We start from the raw sequence: 18322 nt of genomic DNA on the forward strand, positions 1-18322 counted from the left end.
GGGGTGAGCAAATTCGGTTCTTACCGAATTCATAACAGATTTCAAATTCAATTTGGTAATTTGAAATCGGGAATTTGGTAATTTGGTACAAATTCGGAACGTACCAAATTCACCGAATTCTAATATGGTATGAAATAGGTAATGAGATTATGAATTAGGTAATAACCGATTTCGCATTCAAATTCGGTAATTGAAATCGGGTACCGCATTACCGCATTCGAATTACCAAATTGGCATATAAAATTATATAATATATAGATAAATGCTATTTAGTATTAGTATATACTACTAATACTTTATTATATTATATAGGTAAATGCTATTAATAATAATTAGTATATGGTATTATCAATTTATCATCATATCATGTACTTATAATAATAATAATATATAATAATGTACAATATATTATTTTAGTATTTGTTAATTGTTATATGACTATAATAATACAAATATATAGTAATACATAACAATATAAGATAACTATAATACTTATTATTTTATACATGAGTAACATGACTAGAATTAGATAATAATTAACACATATGTCATATATGCATATTGCATAATACTAAATATTAAACAATAAACATAATTAGTAATAAAATTTAGATATTGGTAATTTGATACATCATTCATGTTTGAATTATTGAATATTTGAATGCGTAATCTCTAACTTGCAAGTATTAGTGCACTCTACATATTTAACTTAAAAATTCATATTATCTATTCACTAATCTTAATTCTTAAGACTTTAAGTATAGATAAGACAGCTAAGTAGTTAGCAGTGTAAGTGAATGCATATGAATTGCAAATCAATGTACTAGTGTATTGACTTTCACAATAACATGTGTAAGTAAATAAGTTTTTATTTTGATTTGAAATAAATTATAAGTTTGTAACTAATATAAGTTATCACTAGTCATTGTAATTTGTAAGTTTGTAACTAATAGTACTTATTATTAATCAGTGTAAATTATAAATTCATTGTAACTACTAACTAATATTGCTTATTATTAGTCATTGTAAATTATAAATTCATAAATTATCACCAATCATTGTATAGTCTAAGGTTTATTCTAGTTTAAGTTAATCACTTTTTATGTGTTTCTTAAATCATAGACTAAGGATTCTAGGTATAAGTGATCAAATAAATGCCAATTAAACCACAAAATGATTAGAACATAAGTAATGTGTTCAATTATGAATAAATTTGAGGATCAAATTAGTAATAATTTATAAATCATTGAGGAGCATAATGAATGTATTATAATTTAGGAGCCCCAATTTGTAAATTAAAAATTACACAATCACTGCGGATGAATTTGGGAAAAGTCTGATTTCAGCTGATAATCAGAACAATCACTGCCTAGTGCGGTAGTGCCTTCACTTAGGGCTTTCACAGCTTCACTCCCAAGTCCCAATTCCCAAATCGAAGCTGCTCTCCGCCGCACTCTACGTCTCTCCTGTCTCCATCTCAGTCCTCATTCGACCGAATTTCTCACTTCACCAGTTCATCCCTGCCGTGCTGGTTCATCGCTGCTGAGTGCCAAAGCCGAAGCACCAATCACTGCTCATCTCTGGCTCGCTTAGGTAAGTGCTCATCTCTGGCAGTAAAATGACCAAGATCGACTTGGAAATTTGTTATCCTGAATTGATAAGGGGACGGAATCTGAGCTTCCAATTGCAAACTCTCACTATTGTAGTAGTTTAGATTAGATTTGATATAACATAAGCTTTGTATTTTATACACAAGAAATCTCTCTCCAGTTGTGCAGCCTTTAAAAGTTAAGACCTTGGGGAAAAATTCCACCTTTTACCCGTTAGAAAAATTAAAAAGAAAAAAACTTGCTAAAATTCCACCTTTTACCTCCTTGTCCGTGGAGATTCTCTTAATTAATGGGTCTTGCCAACATTCTGGATGAAGTTATGCACTTGTGCTTCTTTGAAACTAGTCTATTCTTGCCTTGAATATTATATCGGCCTACAACATTTTGCATAAAGCTGAATCTATTTTTTATGGTGAAGTTAATACTGAGTCTATTTTTTTTTACGCATAAAGCTGAGATTTTGCAATTGACATGATTTTTTGCATTATTCTCCAAATTATTGCAGTCATGTCTACTGGAAGTACTAACAATCCCAATCAAGTCATGACATCACCAGATTGATCAGCTGAAAGTCCTACTCCAGCTCCAGCTCCAGCTCCTAGCTCGGCAGATTCAGGAGGAAAAGAGCCAAAGAAGCGAGGTCCATACAAGAAAAGATCTACAGTTTGGTCACACTTCAAAGAAGTTTTTGAGGGTAAGATTAGATATGGTGAATGCCTTTTTTGCGAGAAACGCATAGCTGCTGATGGTAGGACTAATGGTACAACTGGTTTGAGAAATCATATAACCAGATGCGAGAAACGCATTTGTAATGTGTGTGTAATAATTTGGATGTTGATTTCCTTTGAATTGGTGTTGTAGGCTTGAAGCCTGTAAGTTAGCAATTAGAATTAGTTTGCAATTAGCCTCATAGCCTGTAAATTGTACGGAAGCAGCGTTGCAAACTTAAACTGATAACAGGCAATTTTTTTTTTTTTTTTTTTAAATAGATGAATTCGGTTAAACCAAATTCATTACCGTTTTCAAATTTGAAATCGGTTGCGGAATGAATTCGGTTATGCCCAATTCGGAATTGAAAACGGTTTAAAATTTTACAGGTAGAATAACCGAATTCACCGAATTCAATGCACCGAATTACCGAATATGCACCGAATGCACACCCCTAGGTGTTGTTTTTGCTGAAATCTGAATCTTGATGCTCTAATGAATTTCATTGTGATTAGTTTATTCTGAAGTTGGTTGTTCTGTTACTGTAATTTATTTATTTTCATTTTAAGAAAAGGTGGCTTTCTAACATTTTTGATTCGTTAGTTTATTTTGCTTGTACTTGGGATTATGTAGTGATTCCACTTGATGTATGTGAACATATGTGATGAAATATGTTTGTGAATGTTTGTCTTGAGTGAATTGAAAAGTTTGTGGATGATCTGAAGTAGGCATGAACTCATACCTAGTTTATGATCTTCAAGGGGGTAATACCCGTCTCTTGTAGTTGTGCTCATTTTTGAGGTCTTCATCGTGATAAAGCTTCATGAAGTCATGAGTTATCAGAGCATGATATGCTAGGAAGTAAAAATAGTGTGCTGCATGTGTTTTTTGTTGGTTTGTTTTTAACTTTTTTGTGAACTTTTTGCAGACCATCTGGAAATGTTGGGCAATTTGCCGATATTGCCTTTACCTGCACCCCCTTCTGATGGTAATCTTGGGCCTTTACCACTAGCTCAGATAACTGAAGAAGACGAGAAATAGAATGGAAGTCAAGAGGATCTGAGCAAAGCTGACAAATCCAACTCAGCTCCTATTTCGGTTGCGACTCATACGAGAACTATTGGTATTATTTATCCTCCTCCAGATATCAGAAACATTGTTGACAAGACATCTCAGTTTGTGGCCAAGAATGGTCCTGAGTTTGAAAAGAGGATTATCGCTAGCAATGCTGGGAATCCAAAATTTAACTTTTTGAATGCCTCTGATCCATACCATGCATACTATCAGCATCGTTTATCTGAAGCTCGTGCACAAAATCAGGTTTCTGCTCTGCAGCCATTGCAACTGGCAGATTCAGCTGCTCCTGAGTCTGCAGCTGCTGCCCCGGCTGCTGATGGCAAGGATGCGATTGCAAAGCCTGATCCGTCGGTGCAGTTTAGGCCTGTTCGTAAAATTCTTGAACCCCCTGAAGCAGAGCAGTACACTGTTCGTCTCCCTGAAGGGATTACAGGGGAGGAGTTGGACATAATTAAGCTTACTGCCCAGTTTGTCGCAAGGAATGGGAAATCATTTTTGACTGGATTGACCAGTAGGGAGATTAACAATCCTCAATTTCTTTTTCTAAAACCAACCCATAGCATGTTTATGTTTTTTACATCTCTTGCGGATGCTTATTCGAAAGTATTGATGCCTCCAAAAGCGTTAACAGATAAGTTGAGAAAGAGTGTAACTGACATGACTACGGTGCTTGAAAGATGCCTTCATCGCTTGGAGTGGGAACGGTCGCAGGAGCAGGCTAGGCAGAAAGCTGAAGATGAGATAGAACAGGAGCGATTACATATGGCCATGATTGATTGGCATGACTTTGTTGTAGTAGAGACCATAGACTTTGCAGATGATGAGGATGAAGATTTGCCCCCTCCTATGACCCTGGAGGAGGTTATACGAAGAAGCAAGATGACAGGTATGGAAGAAGAGGAGATCATTGAGCCTGGGAAGGAAGTAGAAATGGAAATGGATGAAGAGGAGGTGCAGCTTGTTGAGGAGGGCATGAGGGCAGCTAGTCTTGAAGAGAACGGGGACCTGAAGAATAATGAAGCTAAGGTTACAATAGATGAAGCAGAACCACCTATGAGGATAGTAAAGAATTGGAAGAGACCTGAGGAGAGGTTACCTGCTGAAAGAGATCCAACTAAATTTGTTGTGTCTCCAATAACTGGTGAGCTGATTCCTGACAATGAGATGTCTGAACATATCAGGATCTCTTTAATTGATCCAAAGTACAAGGAGCAGAAGGAGAGGATGTTTGCAAAAATTAGGGATACAACTCTTGCTCCTGATGATGAGATCACAAAAAATATTGTTGGACTTGCTCGAACCCGTCCTGATATTTTTGGTACCACTGAGGAGGAAGTCTCTAATGCTGTTAAGGCAGAGATCGAGAAGAAAAAAGATGATCAACCAAAGCAAGTCATTTGGGATGGGCATACAGGAAGTATTGGTCGTACAGCAAGTCAGGCCATGTCTCAGAATGCTGGTGGAGAAGATCTAAATGAAGCAGGCAACAGTGATATGAGAAATCTTCCAGGTCCTGCAGCTCCTCCTCCTCCCAGACCTGGCATGCCATCAATTAGACCTCTTCCTCCACCTCCTGGACTTGCCTTGAATATCCCTAGGCCTCCTAATACTGTTCAGTATTCAACCCCAACTGGTCCCGGTGTTTTGGCTCCACCTCCACCTAGGCCTCCAGTCGTCGGTGTTCTGCCTAGACCTGCACCTCATCCGATGTCAATGATGCCGGGCCAGCAACCTCTGATGGTAAATCGACCCCAAATGCATCCGTCCATGTCCATGAATTCCCCCAACATGCCTGTGCCACCGCCACCTGGATCTCAATTTACACATTTGTCTGCTCCCCGGCCTTTTGTTCCCCTTTCCATGTCTCAGCCTGGCCTGCCTATGGTCCCACCGCCATCCATGCCTCAGGGAATGCCACCACCTCCACCTGAGGAAGCTCCTCCACCACTTCCTGATGAACCAGAACCAAAAAGACAGAAACTTGATGATGCTCTGCTTGTTCCCGAGGATCAATTTTTAGCTCAACATTCGGTATGATGCACTTTTGCATTCATTTATATTTGTGATTTTTAAAAAAAAAAAATTTCCTTTTGTGAAAAAAGAGAAGGTTTTACGTCATTGGGTTGTAACTAAGCTTGCATTTGTGTGCACTGCAGGGACCTGCTCGTATCAACGTGTCTGTGCCCAATCATGATGAAGGCAATATGAAAGGGCAGGTGCTGGAGATTCTTGTGCAGTCGCTGTCTGAAACTGTCAGCAGCTTGAAAGAGAAAATAGCTGGTGAGATTCAACTTCCGGCTAACAAACAGAAACTGAGTGGAAGGCCTGGTTTTCTCAAGGACAATTTGTCGCTCGCATATTATAACGTTGCACCCGGAGAAACACTTCAACTCTCTCTCAGAGAGCGTGGAGGAAGAAAGAGATGAGAAGCTTAACATTGGCCAAAGCCTTGAAACGCTTTATTTTCCTATTTGGATCTGTTACTTCTCCTAAGAAGTATTGTCTCACCAAAATTATTTTTTGTGATGTTTTAGAGCTTCCTTTGAAATTGCTTATTGAGTGATAAGGAGAGTAAATTGTCTTTTCTTAGTTCGGAATATCTGTATATACATTTCCTATAAACTCTAGATTAAAATAGGAGGAACACAGTAAACAGGAATGGCCTTCAATTTACCCATTCGAAGATGAAAATGTTCCTCCCATCAAAATCTGCACCTTTGAAAGCTTATCATCTATAAAAGCTGAAAATGATTTCAGTGTAAACTTCCACGCCTTTGCCTGACAAGTTTAGGCTTACATCTACGAGTAATGTTATGTACACAAGGGAAAATGTTTTTGCCAACTTCAAGCGTAGCTACATTAATTCATTTCTATCCAGCTTCAAAATTCCAAACCAGCAGATGCAAGTTCTCATGTATACCTTCCATCAGAATTCGTCGTTGCCTCAGCTGCTGCTTTAGAAAATAAAGCAATGCATGCCTCATCCAGGATTTGTGAAAACTGTAGAGTTGAAGAAGACAAGTGGCAGCTGAGTGTAGATAGCAATCGGCGACTTCTACACAGATGAACGTTGTTGAAGAGGCTCAGCTTCATGACGGACAACCTGATTTTGCTGGTTGTCGATTGGCATGTACTGTGACATGATGGCCATAATCTCCGAGTCCATGTAAGACTGCAAATCAGATGGAAGTTAGATACATGAAATAGATGATCGCAATGTAAGAAGTTTGTTGAGCTGATGATAATGAGACGTACTCGAAGTCTATATTTGTAGAAGATGTAACCAGCCATGCTAGCAGCCACTACTGCAGCTAAAACCAATAATGTGACAAACCACCCGAATTTTGATGTGTGCCTTTCTGTGAGGAATGAAAAATATAGTAATTAGTAATTTGTTCTTTGTTTGCAGCATCCTACTAAAGTACATATTTTTCATCTCCCCTCAGGGGATAACTTGTTGAATGCATATCTTTTAACCTTCTTACTAGCAACTCAAACGTACTGTCCTGTTGATAAAAGGTGGTTTGCCTCTCATTATAAGGAAAACAGTAAGAAATAGAAATGAAAAAGATGCAGGAAAACTGAAGTTAATGAAGTCTTGAACTGATACGTGTGTCTTGATGCATAGGAGCTTATGTTTGTATACATAAGCACAAAGAGAGAGCGAGTATATTGCAAACAAACAAGTAAAATTAAATCTATTTATTTTGAAGAAATGAATCGTCATTAAAGAAGTGAGTTTCATTTTCTTGAGTGACAACCTAAAACATTTGCTGTGGTCGAGGTTTTGGACATTCCTGCAGAATATTCTGACATGGACGATATTCATAGGTCAGGCACACGAAAATACTATCTAATCTTGTATACCTAGCCCCATGTGGTGGGAGTCTTGTGCATTATATCTTCTTATGCTGTTTACAAATAAGGCAGCATGAGTAGTCTTTTGAGCTTTTCTTTTTGTTGGTTTATTCGAGGGACAAATTTTAAATTCATAAGCACCCGCACTTAGGAAGTCTGAGTAAATAAATCCCATAAAAATAGGCTCACATTGTATTCTGCATGGAAGATGTACTCAGGATTGAAAGTCAACACTTTTTAGGGTGTTTACATGGAACTCTATGCAAGCAAGGAGATATCAGCAGATTGAAGCAAAGAATAAGACATAGTTCATCTTTTACATTTTGGTGGCTCTTACATCTTTTCTACCCTAGATGAATATTAGAATCTCGGAAAAATATGAAATTTTCATTTCAACCAAAGAGAAAGATAATGAAACTAGTCGCACATGATGTGTTTAAAGCAGCAAACAACTCTGTGTTACTTCTGCAGAATCACAAATTCTAATCAATTTGAGATGATTTTTCTTACCAATGCAGGTATCGTGCTCCAAAATGTAAAGTTTGTCCCCTCTGCAACCGCACTCAAATCCGCTCCATGTGTTCTTACAGGTGCAATCATCACATTGACAAACTTTACCTTCCTTACATTCATCTATTTCTGTCATACATTAAAGAGTAGAACATTGAATTGAAATCTCAGATTAAGGCAGTAAACTTAAGAAGGATAGCCAGAGCTAAGTAGAAGACTGGGGATCTTATATATGTTAAAGAGTTATCCATTTTTTGATAATGGCAGGAAAGCACCTTCACATTTATAGCCATCTCCAGTGAATCCAGGAGGACAGTGACAGCCTGTAAGATCAGATTCCTGTTTATCCACAGAAGGATATCATATCAACATTAGAATGGTAGAATCCATAAAAAAACTGTTGTCTTTTGAAAAGTAATGTATCACTGAACTGTGCAAGCTGAAACTGTCAGTCCATGTCGAGTTTCTGACCAGCACCCTCCATTATTGACCATGCATCTTCCAGGTCCAACAGCTGCAAATATAAAAGAGGAAGCAAAAGCATAAGAGGCATGAATCCTGGATAGAATGTGCCTACGAGGTTATAATTCTAAGGAGAAACTCAGGTGCAATCTTTGAATATAGAATTTGAACATAATTTTAATTGGCCACTTATGTAAAGCAGCAGGGTTGGAATTGGTGAATGTGTAAGATACTTGCATGCCTGTTGGATCTAGGAAATGTGACAGAACAAAGAGAAATCACTTAAAATGTTATCTCGTAATGCCTTATTCTGGACCGCAAAAGCCCCCAAAAAAAAATGGTTCCAGGAAAAGATTCCTTCACAAGTTGATAATAAAAAGGGAACATGTTTGGAAGTATCAAAGCTAAATTATTGAAAGATATATCTCCCTATAGAATAGAATAGATACCTTCACAAGACTTGTATCCATCTCCTCTATATTGCACACCATTCGCTGAAGGGCACTGGCAAACTCTTCCCCTGAATGTATCCTTAAGAAATAACAAATAAAGGCTGATAAGAGAGCAGCTGAAGTGGTTTATTCGTGTATTTCAATCGCATTCCACAGCAAGAAGCACAAGTCACCACATGTGTATGTAATCAGAAGAAATGCTTTCACTTACCTTGCAGGCAGTTATGTTAGAATGAGAGTCCTGCCAACAACCACCATTGTTTTCAAGGCACTCGTTGGTCTCAAGATCTGTTTATAAAGCAGAGAGATCAGATGATGCTACATAAGTACTATTTCTGTCACTAGCAAAAACCATCAGCCATGCAGAGCCAAACCTCCATTTAGACAAATGGGAGGATCAGTAGTCTCCTTGAATCCAGCGCAAATGGCTTTTAAGACGGCAACCCTCTCTAATTTTCCTTGATGGAGTGAAGAAAAAGCAAATTTAGTTTGGTTAGCAAAACAAAAATCCATCATTAACTAGAAAAATAGTTTCTTTAGATTATTATATGGTTAATTGTTTGATGTAGAAGCATTTCACATTATATGCTTTAGTCAAACTAATTGAAGTATGATCAGAAATGCCACAACCAAATCAGAATTCATTCAGATTGTAAATTTGTTGGAGTTGCAAGAGTAAGTATTAGAATAAATGAAATTCGCAATAGGGAATATGTCTCAGGAAAACCCCATTCCGTGTTCTGAAATATTGTCTCCAGTCTTGTGTCATTCTTACTGTGATCGAATTAAGTTGTCAATTCAGTTACTAATTTTGTTTGGATAAACTAATGCAAGACAATGCTGTTACTCCCAAATGAGTCCTTTTTTATCTTCAGGAGAAAAAGGAGGCCAAAAGCTGCAGCTGCAGACAGAATCTTGCATCTGATCTTAACTCGGAAAATTTTAATCAGAATGGATGACCATGTCAGCTGGCCAGCATTTTTGAATTGATACAGAAAATTACAAGTCCAATGTTTTCTCCATTAACCATCCAAAAAGAATGTGGATTAATCTTCTGAAGTAATATCCAAAACTACCAAGGGACTACAAGTATTGAACAACATAGACATCTGTAACAAACCTCTGTACTGGACGTCGTTTATAACCAATGTTGGCAATATTGTGACATCACCTCGAGATCCTCGACCAACCTAGATTTAACAAAGAACAAAAAGTCAATGTAATGGTCATTCATCCACCAAATCATGTCTAACTTTTGTCTCATCAGCGTTAATTTCTGACAACTGAGACAAATAAAATTGAGGTGTGGAGATTGTAAGAACCTGGAGGTCTTGTTCAATTTTAAGTACTTGATTTTCCACATCAGCTTCGGGGTCGCCCATACAACTCTTTATCTTCTCAATCGGTAGATCTGATGGACAAGATACGTAAATAGTTGAGTATTTTCAAAATGCAAGATCAATTTGTTCTGCAGAAAAAGCTTTTGAGAGCAGAACTCACGCAGCGATCTCATAACCTCCTCTGCACATTCCTTGCTGTATTTCTTTTGCTTCATTGAGCACCTAATGTGGAAGTCTGTGACATAATCCCACCAAACCCAAGAGCGGTTGCTCTCATTTGCAACTCTGTGCACGCAGAGCTGTCTTAAATTTTCGAATACTACGTCCTTTCCTTGATACCCCATCCCAAAGTCTTGCTCAGGATCAGGTGCACAGTATCTTCCATGATTGATGCACTGAGACTTGCATTGACTGCTAAGAAGAAAAGCGTGAGGACAATACCAAGTGATGTAGTGTGGTGTGAAACGGGTGTATCCACCCTTCTCAAGAATCTGAGCATTGCCCTTAAAATTTTTGATGAAATTCATTTGTTCATCACACCGGATTCCACACTCATCATTACTATTGGTCCAGAGCTCATACTCCACCCTCTGATCAGGATGTGGCATTGACTCCGACCAGTCAATTTTTACAACAACATTTGCAGCTTTCTTCAGTGCACCCTTTATGGATTCACCGACAGAATGATCAATCAAAACTGAAGGGACTCCAATCTTCTCCAAGTATCCATCTGCATCTGAGCTTTCTTCCGGTGAATCCATAGTTATTAGGGGCTCATCTACGCTATCAGCCACTAAAACTGCAGCAGCACCAGCTTGTTGTCCATTCCATACCTTCAAAGCGAAGTAACATCCTGTAAAGGGCAGAAAAAAGTTTTAATTAGAGACCACAGCGTTCCATTGCATCATAAAATTGTTTGTTCTAATTACTTGTTATTGGTTTCAATCGGGCTCGTCCATTTATCTCAAAAAGGTCTCCTGGTAATTGGTATACAGCTAAAAGGTTCCCTCCACTCTCCCAGAAACCAGAATTAGCATGATTTCATAACAAGACAGGAGAAAAGAAGTAGAATTTCATCAACCACGGCCAAAACTTGAGATTCCATAAATCTGCAGTGTTTAAATTCCACTTTTGAACCCCTACCAATTGTTGCTCCGTTTATACTGTAACCAAAATTATTTTGATTGGATTAGCATTCTGAGTTCATCCAGGACTTTCCGTTAAGCATCAATAATCCATGCACAAAGGATAGTATTCCAGGACCCAAAATTGTTTGGGTGCCTCTAGGAAGACACAGAAGGGTGATATAAGAACAGCTTGATGCATCAGAATCAACTTATTTCCTCTGAAAAATAAAAAGAAGTTTGCACAAATACACCACAAAAATCAAAGGTTTTAAATTAGGAAACTATAGTTGATTAAATTTAAAAAAAAAAAAAAAGCTATAAACTGCAAATTGATTCTCTGCCGTCGGATGATCACATGGCAGAAAGTATCAAGGTTGACCATGAAAACAGAGCAATAAGACAGAGTAACTAAATCTGGACATCCAAAAAGACAATTTAATTACCTAAAGGACAGAAGCAACACATCAAAATCTTCTAAACAACGTTAAACTCACTTTAAAAAAATTAAAAAGAAATAATTCCACCACCTTAAAGAGCTAACTACTAAAATCCCATTCTCCAAATTTTCAAAAATTGTTAATTGCATGTCACATAAACACATGCAGATGTATAAAACTAACCAAAAAAAAAAAATTGCACCAGGAAAAGCGACAGGAGAAGAAGAAAGCTGATGATTACCTCCACGATCAAGGAGGAGGATGGTGGGAGTGGAAGACTTTGACCTGAAGGGCTTATCACCCTCAAAAGGAGAACAACCAGTAGCACCTGTATCAGGATAAACAACAGTTCCAACCATTGATCCTCCATAGTCAGGCACACCAAAGTTGCCAATAGCAGCATCATGCTTGGAGCAAATATCAGAAGGATCAAGTATACTAATACTACTCTTCTCCACAATCTTGCCTCAGTTAAAATACTGGTACTAGACAATACAAGGGTGGATACAATCAAGAAAGCTCTTGAAAACAGAGTATTTGCCATTTGAGATGCTGCAGAAACTGAGACAAGCGTTGGTAAAATTGTGGGTTCTGCTCAGATATAAAGAAAGAGGTGAAATGAAATGCTGACAAAATGGAAACAGATGGAGGGAAGAGGATAGAACAGGTCTTTCTACAAGGGGCAGTAAATGCTAGTAGTAGAACTAGTCCAAGTGTTTTTGCTACATGGGATGGATGGATATTGGACGAAGAGAGAGAGAGAAGACTTTGAAGGAAGAGAAACTGAGAAAAAAAGAAAGGTTTAGGGGTGGACTTTGGCTTCTATTGCACCTTTTTTCTTCTTTTTTTTGTTGTTTCTTCTTCTTGTTCTTGAATTGAATCAATGCTATGACGTAAATGAAACGACTGGAAAGGTGGGAGAAAGAGCAAGGAAGAGTTGGAGTGTGGATTGTGGAAAGCAGCCAGGGGAACCACCACGAATGCAACTTCCAACTGAAAATCAAAAGTACAGATTCTAATATACACTTCTTTTTTTTTTCTAATTTGAATAGAACTCACCTAAATTAAGACAGGTTTTTTTTTTTTCAACTGTAAAGTGGCATTGTTCAATCTTGAAACTCTATAATTTTTTTTTAATATTCTACGAATAGAGGATTTATGATACTAATAGGCAATTTCACAAAAAAGGGAAAAAAAAAAAAGAAAAGGCAATTATGTTGAAGTATTTTATTTACACTACCTACTTGTTGCATGCTTACTTTTGTGATTACGTGTATTATTGACTTTACTGCTTTAATAGAAAATGCAATTCTCATCTTGTAGGCATCAACTGATAATAATAATAATAAGAACAGTTTGTTCAAGTAATTACTTGACCGACCATGATCAAATTTAAAAATTTATGCAAATCTATGGACTTTTAGATGTGCATGTATATTTGACAATTGGATGTGTACCTTGTGTGGTCCATGCAATTTTTTTGCTCAATTGTAATTTTCTTAACTCATGTAATGTAACTACCTAATTAGCAATAATGAATCTTAGAAACTCACCTATCTACTCACTTATATACAAAATGTAAACCATGCAAGATCACCCCACAAGTTGAAGCTTGCACCAATTTAATAAGAGTAAATCTTTCCTATGCTGATGATGTATACACTATCATCGTTGAATTCATGACATATGTGCAAAAGTTGAATTTCAAATTCAAATTTTGCATAGTTGTCATTTATCCAACGCTGATAGTGTATACAGTATCAGTGTAGGAAAAATTAATCCATTTAATAATTGATGACAGGTTTGGGATTTCTTGTTAAAAAGTGAATTGAGACTTGTTCATATATCATATATATATATATATATATATATATATATATATGAATAGATGAATCAGAGGGTTTTCTTCCTAAATTTGATAAGTTATTATCTTACAATATGTTGTTAGAGAGTTGCTGTAATCAACCACACTACAGTTAGTCAATTATAACTTCAATCTTTATCTTACAAATTAAGCAAAGGCTTGGAGAAGATAAAAAATTGAAAATGACATCGGTATTCCTCAAACGTGATAAAGAACTCTATATTTCTGGTTTTACTGGCGAAGTCCAATTGGAATATCATATATTGCAGTGCCAATTGTCCTCTTTTTTTTTTTTTTTTTTTTTTTGAATTCCATGCTAAGAAAAATGGGACTGCTGGACATATACTATGATTTACCATTCTGTGTTGGATTTTGCACTTCAATAAAAAAAGATCTAATTGAATACCTTAAAATAAGCTGTCTACAAATCAATTGGAAAAAACAGAAAGAAGAGAGAATCAACAGATGGTGGTCTAGGGATATACTAATAGCTATGCAATGATGAATCCCTTTTGAGGATTGTAAGGATCGAAGACAACCTAAGAGGGGGGGTGAATTAGGCTTTCAAAAACCTGCTAAGATATATTCTACTTTTTTTCACAGGTAGCCTTTCTTTTCTCAAATACCTCCCAATGAACAAGATAACACAAGAACACAGGTATTCGTGAGATGGAGAGAAGAATAGTTTATGTAGAAAAGCAGTAAATGAGAGTAAAGAAACAAACCAAGCTTCAAACACAACTGAGGTTTGAACACCACTTTTATATACCAAGTTACTTCAAGTTGAATAGACTTGCAACCAATCTTTTGTATACAAGGAAGGGATCACTTCTTTCTTGCCCCAAACCACACTTGGTCAAGCAACGAAGTTTTACAAACACTCGCAAACCCTCACTATGCTACACTATTGAAGAAGTTATGTCACACTTGAAAAAACTGCACGAAGATTGCACAAGCAAGGAGTACAAATGTTCCTTTTGAGTATTCTAGCACACGAATCACTCACAATCTGATGTAGGCTTGATGTACAAAGTTGTTTTGAGGTGGTTGACTTTGTTCTTTTTATAGGAGACCAGAGAGTTCCTCAATTAATACTGTCAACGGGTAGAAGGCAGTTGAAGAGTCAACTAGCCGTTGGTGCTGTCGGACGTCCGATGTTTGGTTTTTATGCGTCCGAACGAGATCAATGAGTTCTGGAAGTTTTCTTGAATCCCTTAGGACGTCCGATCATGCGTCCGAGGGTAGGATGAATACTTGGATTTTCTTCTTCACTTCCTTCGGACGGCCGATGCGTCCAGAGTGTTGCGTCCGAAGAGCAGCAACGTTTGTCGGACGTCTGATACACAGGTGTTGAGCGTCCGAACCTGATCAGTAATCGAGTAACTCCTGGCTTGTCTTCTTCGGACGTCCGAGTCTGAGTTCTTTACTCGTCCGAAGATATTCAAAGAATGTCGGACGTCCGATACTCTCCTTTTGTGCGTCCGACATCATCCTCAGCAGACTTCATTCTTTTTTGATCTTCTTTTTCTGCTTTAAATCCACAGACCTGTTTAGTTCATTTCTGAAAAGGATCTATACAAAAGGTATTAGAAACATCCAATTGTTTTGTAATCATCAAAAGATATGAATTGAAATAAACAATCTCCCCCTTTTTGATGATGACAAAACAATTGGATAGAGCACAAAATATAACAGCTCCCCCTAACGAAGTGCATGAGTATAACAGCTCCCCCTAACGAAGTGCATGAGTAGTATATCAGAAGAAGCGCAATCCACATCATCAGTGCTGATCCAGCTCAACTTCCCCTGAGACTGTCTCCCCCTAACTAGTTACTCTATACTATCAGTGTTAAACCAAATCCAATTCCAATTCTCCCCCTTTTTGTCATCACAAGATTGAGTATCAGTTTTGGAACCAGTAGTACGTCCCATCAGAAACATTATCAGTGTATTCATTTACAATGTACAGCACAGTTTGGACTCAATCATGTAGCAGATGTTAAACAGAAACATTCATTCATTGAGCAGATTTCAAAAACATATAACCAATCATAACATCCATTCAAAGCATTCATAACAAACACTTAGTTAAAACATTCATAAATAGTAGAAAATATCCAGTTGTACAGACCAGGTGTTCAACACTTAGTACAAAAGTGCAATGTAAAAGATGAACTATAGTCCTAGGTTTAGGTGCAGTGACCTAGTAGTGCCTAGATGGTGATTTTAGATGATCCAGGCCTCCTCCTGGTCAGACGATACTGTTCAGGGTCCTCTTCTTCCTCAGTTTCTTCATCATCATCTTCAAATGTTTCATCAGTTACTGGAGCCTTGCCTTTATCCTTGGGCTGAGAACTGGAAGCTGGTGTGGTCTCATTACCAGTTGGCCTTGTGGGCTCAGATCTTGGTTCTTTCTGATGAGCAGTCTCATTTGTCTCAGGTATAGGGGGCACAACAAGATTCCTTTTTTCAAGGAAAAAGGATTGTTGGGCAGAGGTCATGGTCATCATGAGACCATCTTCAAGAAGCATAACATGCTATTTGAGGTCTTCAAGCAAGGAGATGACCTCAGAGTTGGAAGAGAAGGACTTACTAGCAGACTTTCTAGGATGAATGGTGAAAGGAGAAACATACCCTGACTGATCATGGGGAGTTCTAGAAGTGGCAGGGGTTTCATGCAAATTTTTTCTTCTAGACTCGGCCACAGTCTCCTTGTAGCACCAATGACCATCAAAAAATTTTAGGTTCTTTCTTTCAAAATAAGCTTTGGAAAAAACTGAAGAAGCACTGTCTTTTGGAGATTTGCCAGAAAAGGGTATGTCAAAATGAGCAAAAATAGGGGTCAGAAATCTGCCATAGGAAAGCTTCCTACGACTATCAGTGCTGATTTTGAGCAGAAATTTGCACATTATAAATCCAAAGTCAATGCGGATTTTTTCAACAAAGCAGTAGAAAAGATAGAGTTCCATTTTGTTTGCATCTGTTCTGTGGCCATCAGTTGGCACCAACAGATTCGAAATGATGGTGAAGATGATCAGATTCTGAGGACTGAGATCATCCAATCTTGCCTCAGCAGGGGTGTTGAATTTGGTTTGAAAATAAGTCATGAGTTTAGCATTGTAAAAATGATGATAGGCAGAAGGGAATTCCTCATACGAAAAGAAATTTGTAATTTTTTCCTTAAAACCAGGTTCAATACTAGTTTTCAGAATAGAATTCACAATGTCAGGAGTTAACATGATGTCTACAGAGTTGACCCTAGAGATGAGTTCAGTGTGTGATGTACCCTTTCTAAGATTAGCCAAAAATTGATACAGCATGTCAGGATAGAAAACATTAGGAATGGTCAAAAGATAAGTCTATTTCTGGAATTCAAAGAGTTTGATGACAGGTTCAAGATCAAGCTTACGAAATTCAAAAGGAATGATGAGCCTTTGGGTGATGAACCCTTTTTGAGAGACTAACTCAAATCTGTCTCTGGCTTCATCATCGATGAACTTTGGTAGAGGAACGGGTTCAGGTGCAGGCTGAGATACTGGATTCTTCCCAGAACGTGTCCCTTTAGAGGTTTGAGTGACAGATGCACCAACATTTTGAGTCTCAGTCCTTGTCCTTGGAGACTTCCTGATGGAGGGTTCAGGTGTTGGCTGACTCTCAGTAATGTTTTCTTCATTCTGCTGATCAACAGAGGGACCAGCAGATTGTTTTTTCTTGGATTGGGGAGTTCTCTTCCCCTTTGCAGTCCTTTTTCTTTTACTAGAAGACCTTGTGACAGTTTCATCACCTTGGGTAGCCTGTTCTGGTTCCTCATTTCCACCAGCAATGTTCCCTTCAGAGATCTGCCCTTCCATTTGTTCATCAGATGATTCAGGAATTGGAGTAACTAATTTTCTTTGAGCAGTCTCCTTCACTTTGCCACTACGAGTCACTTTCTTCCTTTTTGGTGCCACAGGAGGTGGATCAACAATTTCAATGTCTTCATCCCTCAGCTTAAAAGACCGTCCGGCACTAGTAGATCCTCCCCTCATTCTAACCACGATGCAATGTGGATATGATTTTTAATGCAGAATGTTGTGTATAGAAGGAAAAAACAGTAAGAGCCAACAAGAGTGCACTATGATGCCGCAGGGAGAGGGTCATATGAGGTTAGGGTTTCGTATGTAAATTGGAAATTTTGGGGCAGTTGAGTGTTAGGAGTGCCTTTTATGAGTGGTTAATGAGCAAGAGAGGTGTAATAGAGTTGGTTGAGTCAATTTCTCGGAACTTGGTTTGAGGAGAGAGAAATTTGAATTTCAAATTTTAGAGAAACTGAAAGGTCACGTCCGAGACTTATGAAGGAAAATGAATTGAGAAGAGTGGGTAACTGCCTTATAGGACACATTTTTGAGTGTCGGACGTCCGAACGAAGTGATGCGTCGGACACAACCGTTCGAGCCAGGGATTTTCTGGACCTTGGATGAAGAACACTGTCGGACGTCCGTTCCAATTCATCGGACGTCCGATAAAGATTGACTGGAAATAAGACTCTGAACATTTTTTCTGAAACACCCAATTTAGTCCTCAAAGACACAAATTGATCTAGCGGAAGAGCTTTTGTGAGGATATCAGCGATATGTTCTTTAGAACAAACAAACTCAACACGGATTATCCCCTTTGAGACAAGATCGCGAATGAAATGATGCTTTATATCAATGTGCTTAGTCCTAGAGTGTTGAATGGGATTTTTTGTTAGATTAATTGCACTAGTGTTGTCACAGTACATGGGTACACATTCATATACTAAACCGAAGTCATTCAATGTGTTTTTCATCCATAACAATTGAGCACAGCAAGCACCAGCAACAACATATTCTGCTTCAGTAGTGGACAGTGAGATA

The 18322-nt window shown here is 37.8% G+C and overlaps 2 protein-coding genes across 3 annotated transcripts; one reads left to right on the forward strand and one right to left on the reverse strand.

The window, feature by feature from the left end:
* The first annotated feature begins 1352 nt into the window (after nt 1–1352).
* On the forward strand, nt 1353–5984 carry LOC113740206 (probable splicing factor 3A subunit 1). The gene is made up of 4 exons (XM_072046249.1): nt 1353–1593; nt 2116–2304; nt 3247–5426; nt 5552–5984. Exons 3-4 carry the CDS (start codon nt 3957–3959, stop codon nt 5819–5821), a joined length of 1740 nt encoding a protein of 579 aa, XP_071902350.1. The 5' UTR covers nt 1353–1593; nt 2116–2304; nt 3247–3956; the 3' UTR covers nt 5822–5984.
* Nucleotides 5985–6105: 121 nt separating this feature from the next.
* Nucleotides 6106–12488, reverse strand: LOC113740209 (vacuolar-sorting receptor 6-like). 2 transcript variants are annotated; one of them, XM_027267739.2, is made up of 12 exons: nt 11823–12480; nt 10178–10870; nt 10000–10088; nt 9798–9867; nt 9052–9135; nt 8889–8965; nt 8675–8756; nt 8195–8277; nt 8039–8102; nt 7764–7892; nt 6651–6754; nt 6106–6567 (listed from the first exon to the last, which is right to left on the reverse strand). In XM_027267739.2, exons 1-12 carry the CDS (start codon nt 11938–11940, stop codon nt 6451–6453), a joined length of 1710 nt encoding a protein of 569 aa, XP_027123540.1. In that variant the 5' UTR covers nt 11941–12480; the 3' UTR covers nt 6106–6450. The 2 variants fall into 2 exon arrangements, with proteins under 2 accessions (XP_027123540.1, XP_027123541.1); XM_027267740.2 differs by lacking the exon at nt 6651–6754 and having other exon boundaries at nt 11823–12488.
* Nucleotides 12489–18322: the final 5834 nt, after the last annotated feature.

Source organism: Coffea arabica, chromosome 4c (genome assembly GCF_036785885.1).
Source record: "Coffea arabica cultivar ET-39 chromosome 4c, Coffea Arabica ET-39 HiFi, whole genome shotgun sequence".
Classification (NCBI taxonomy): Eukaryota; Viridiplantae; Streptophyta; class Magnoliopsida; order Gentianales; family Rubiaceae; genus Coffea; species Coffea arabica.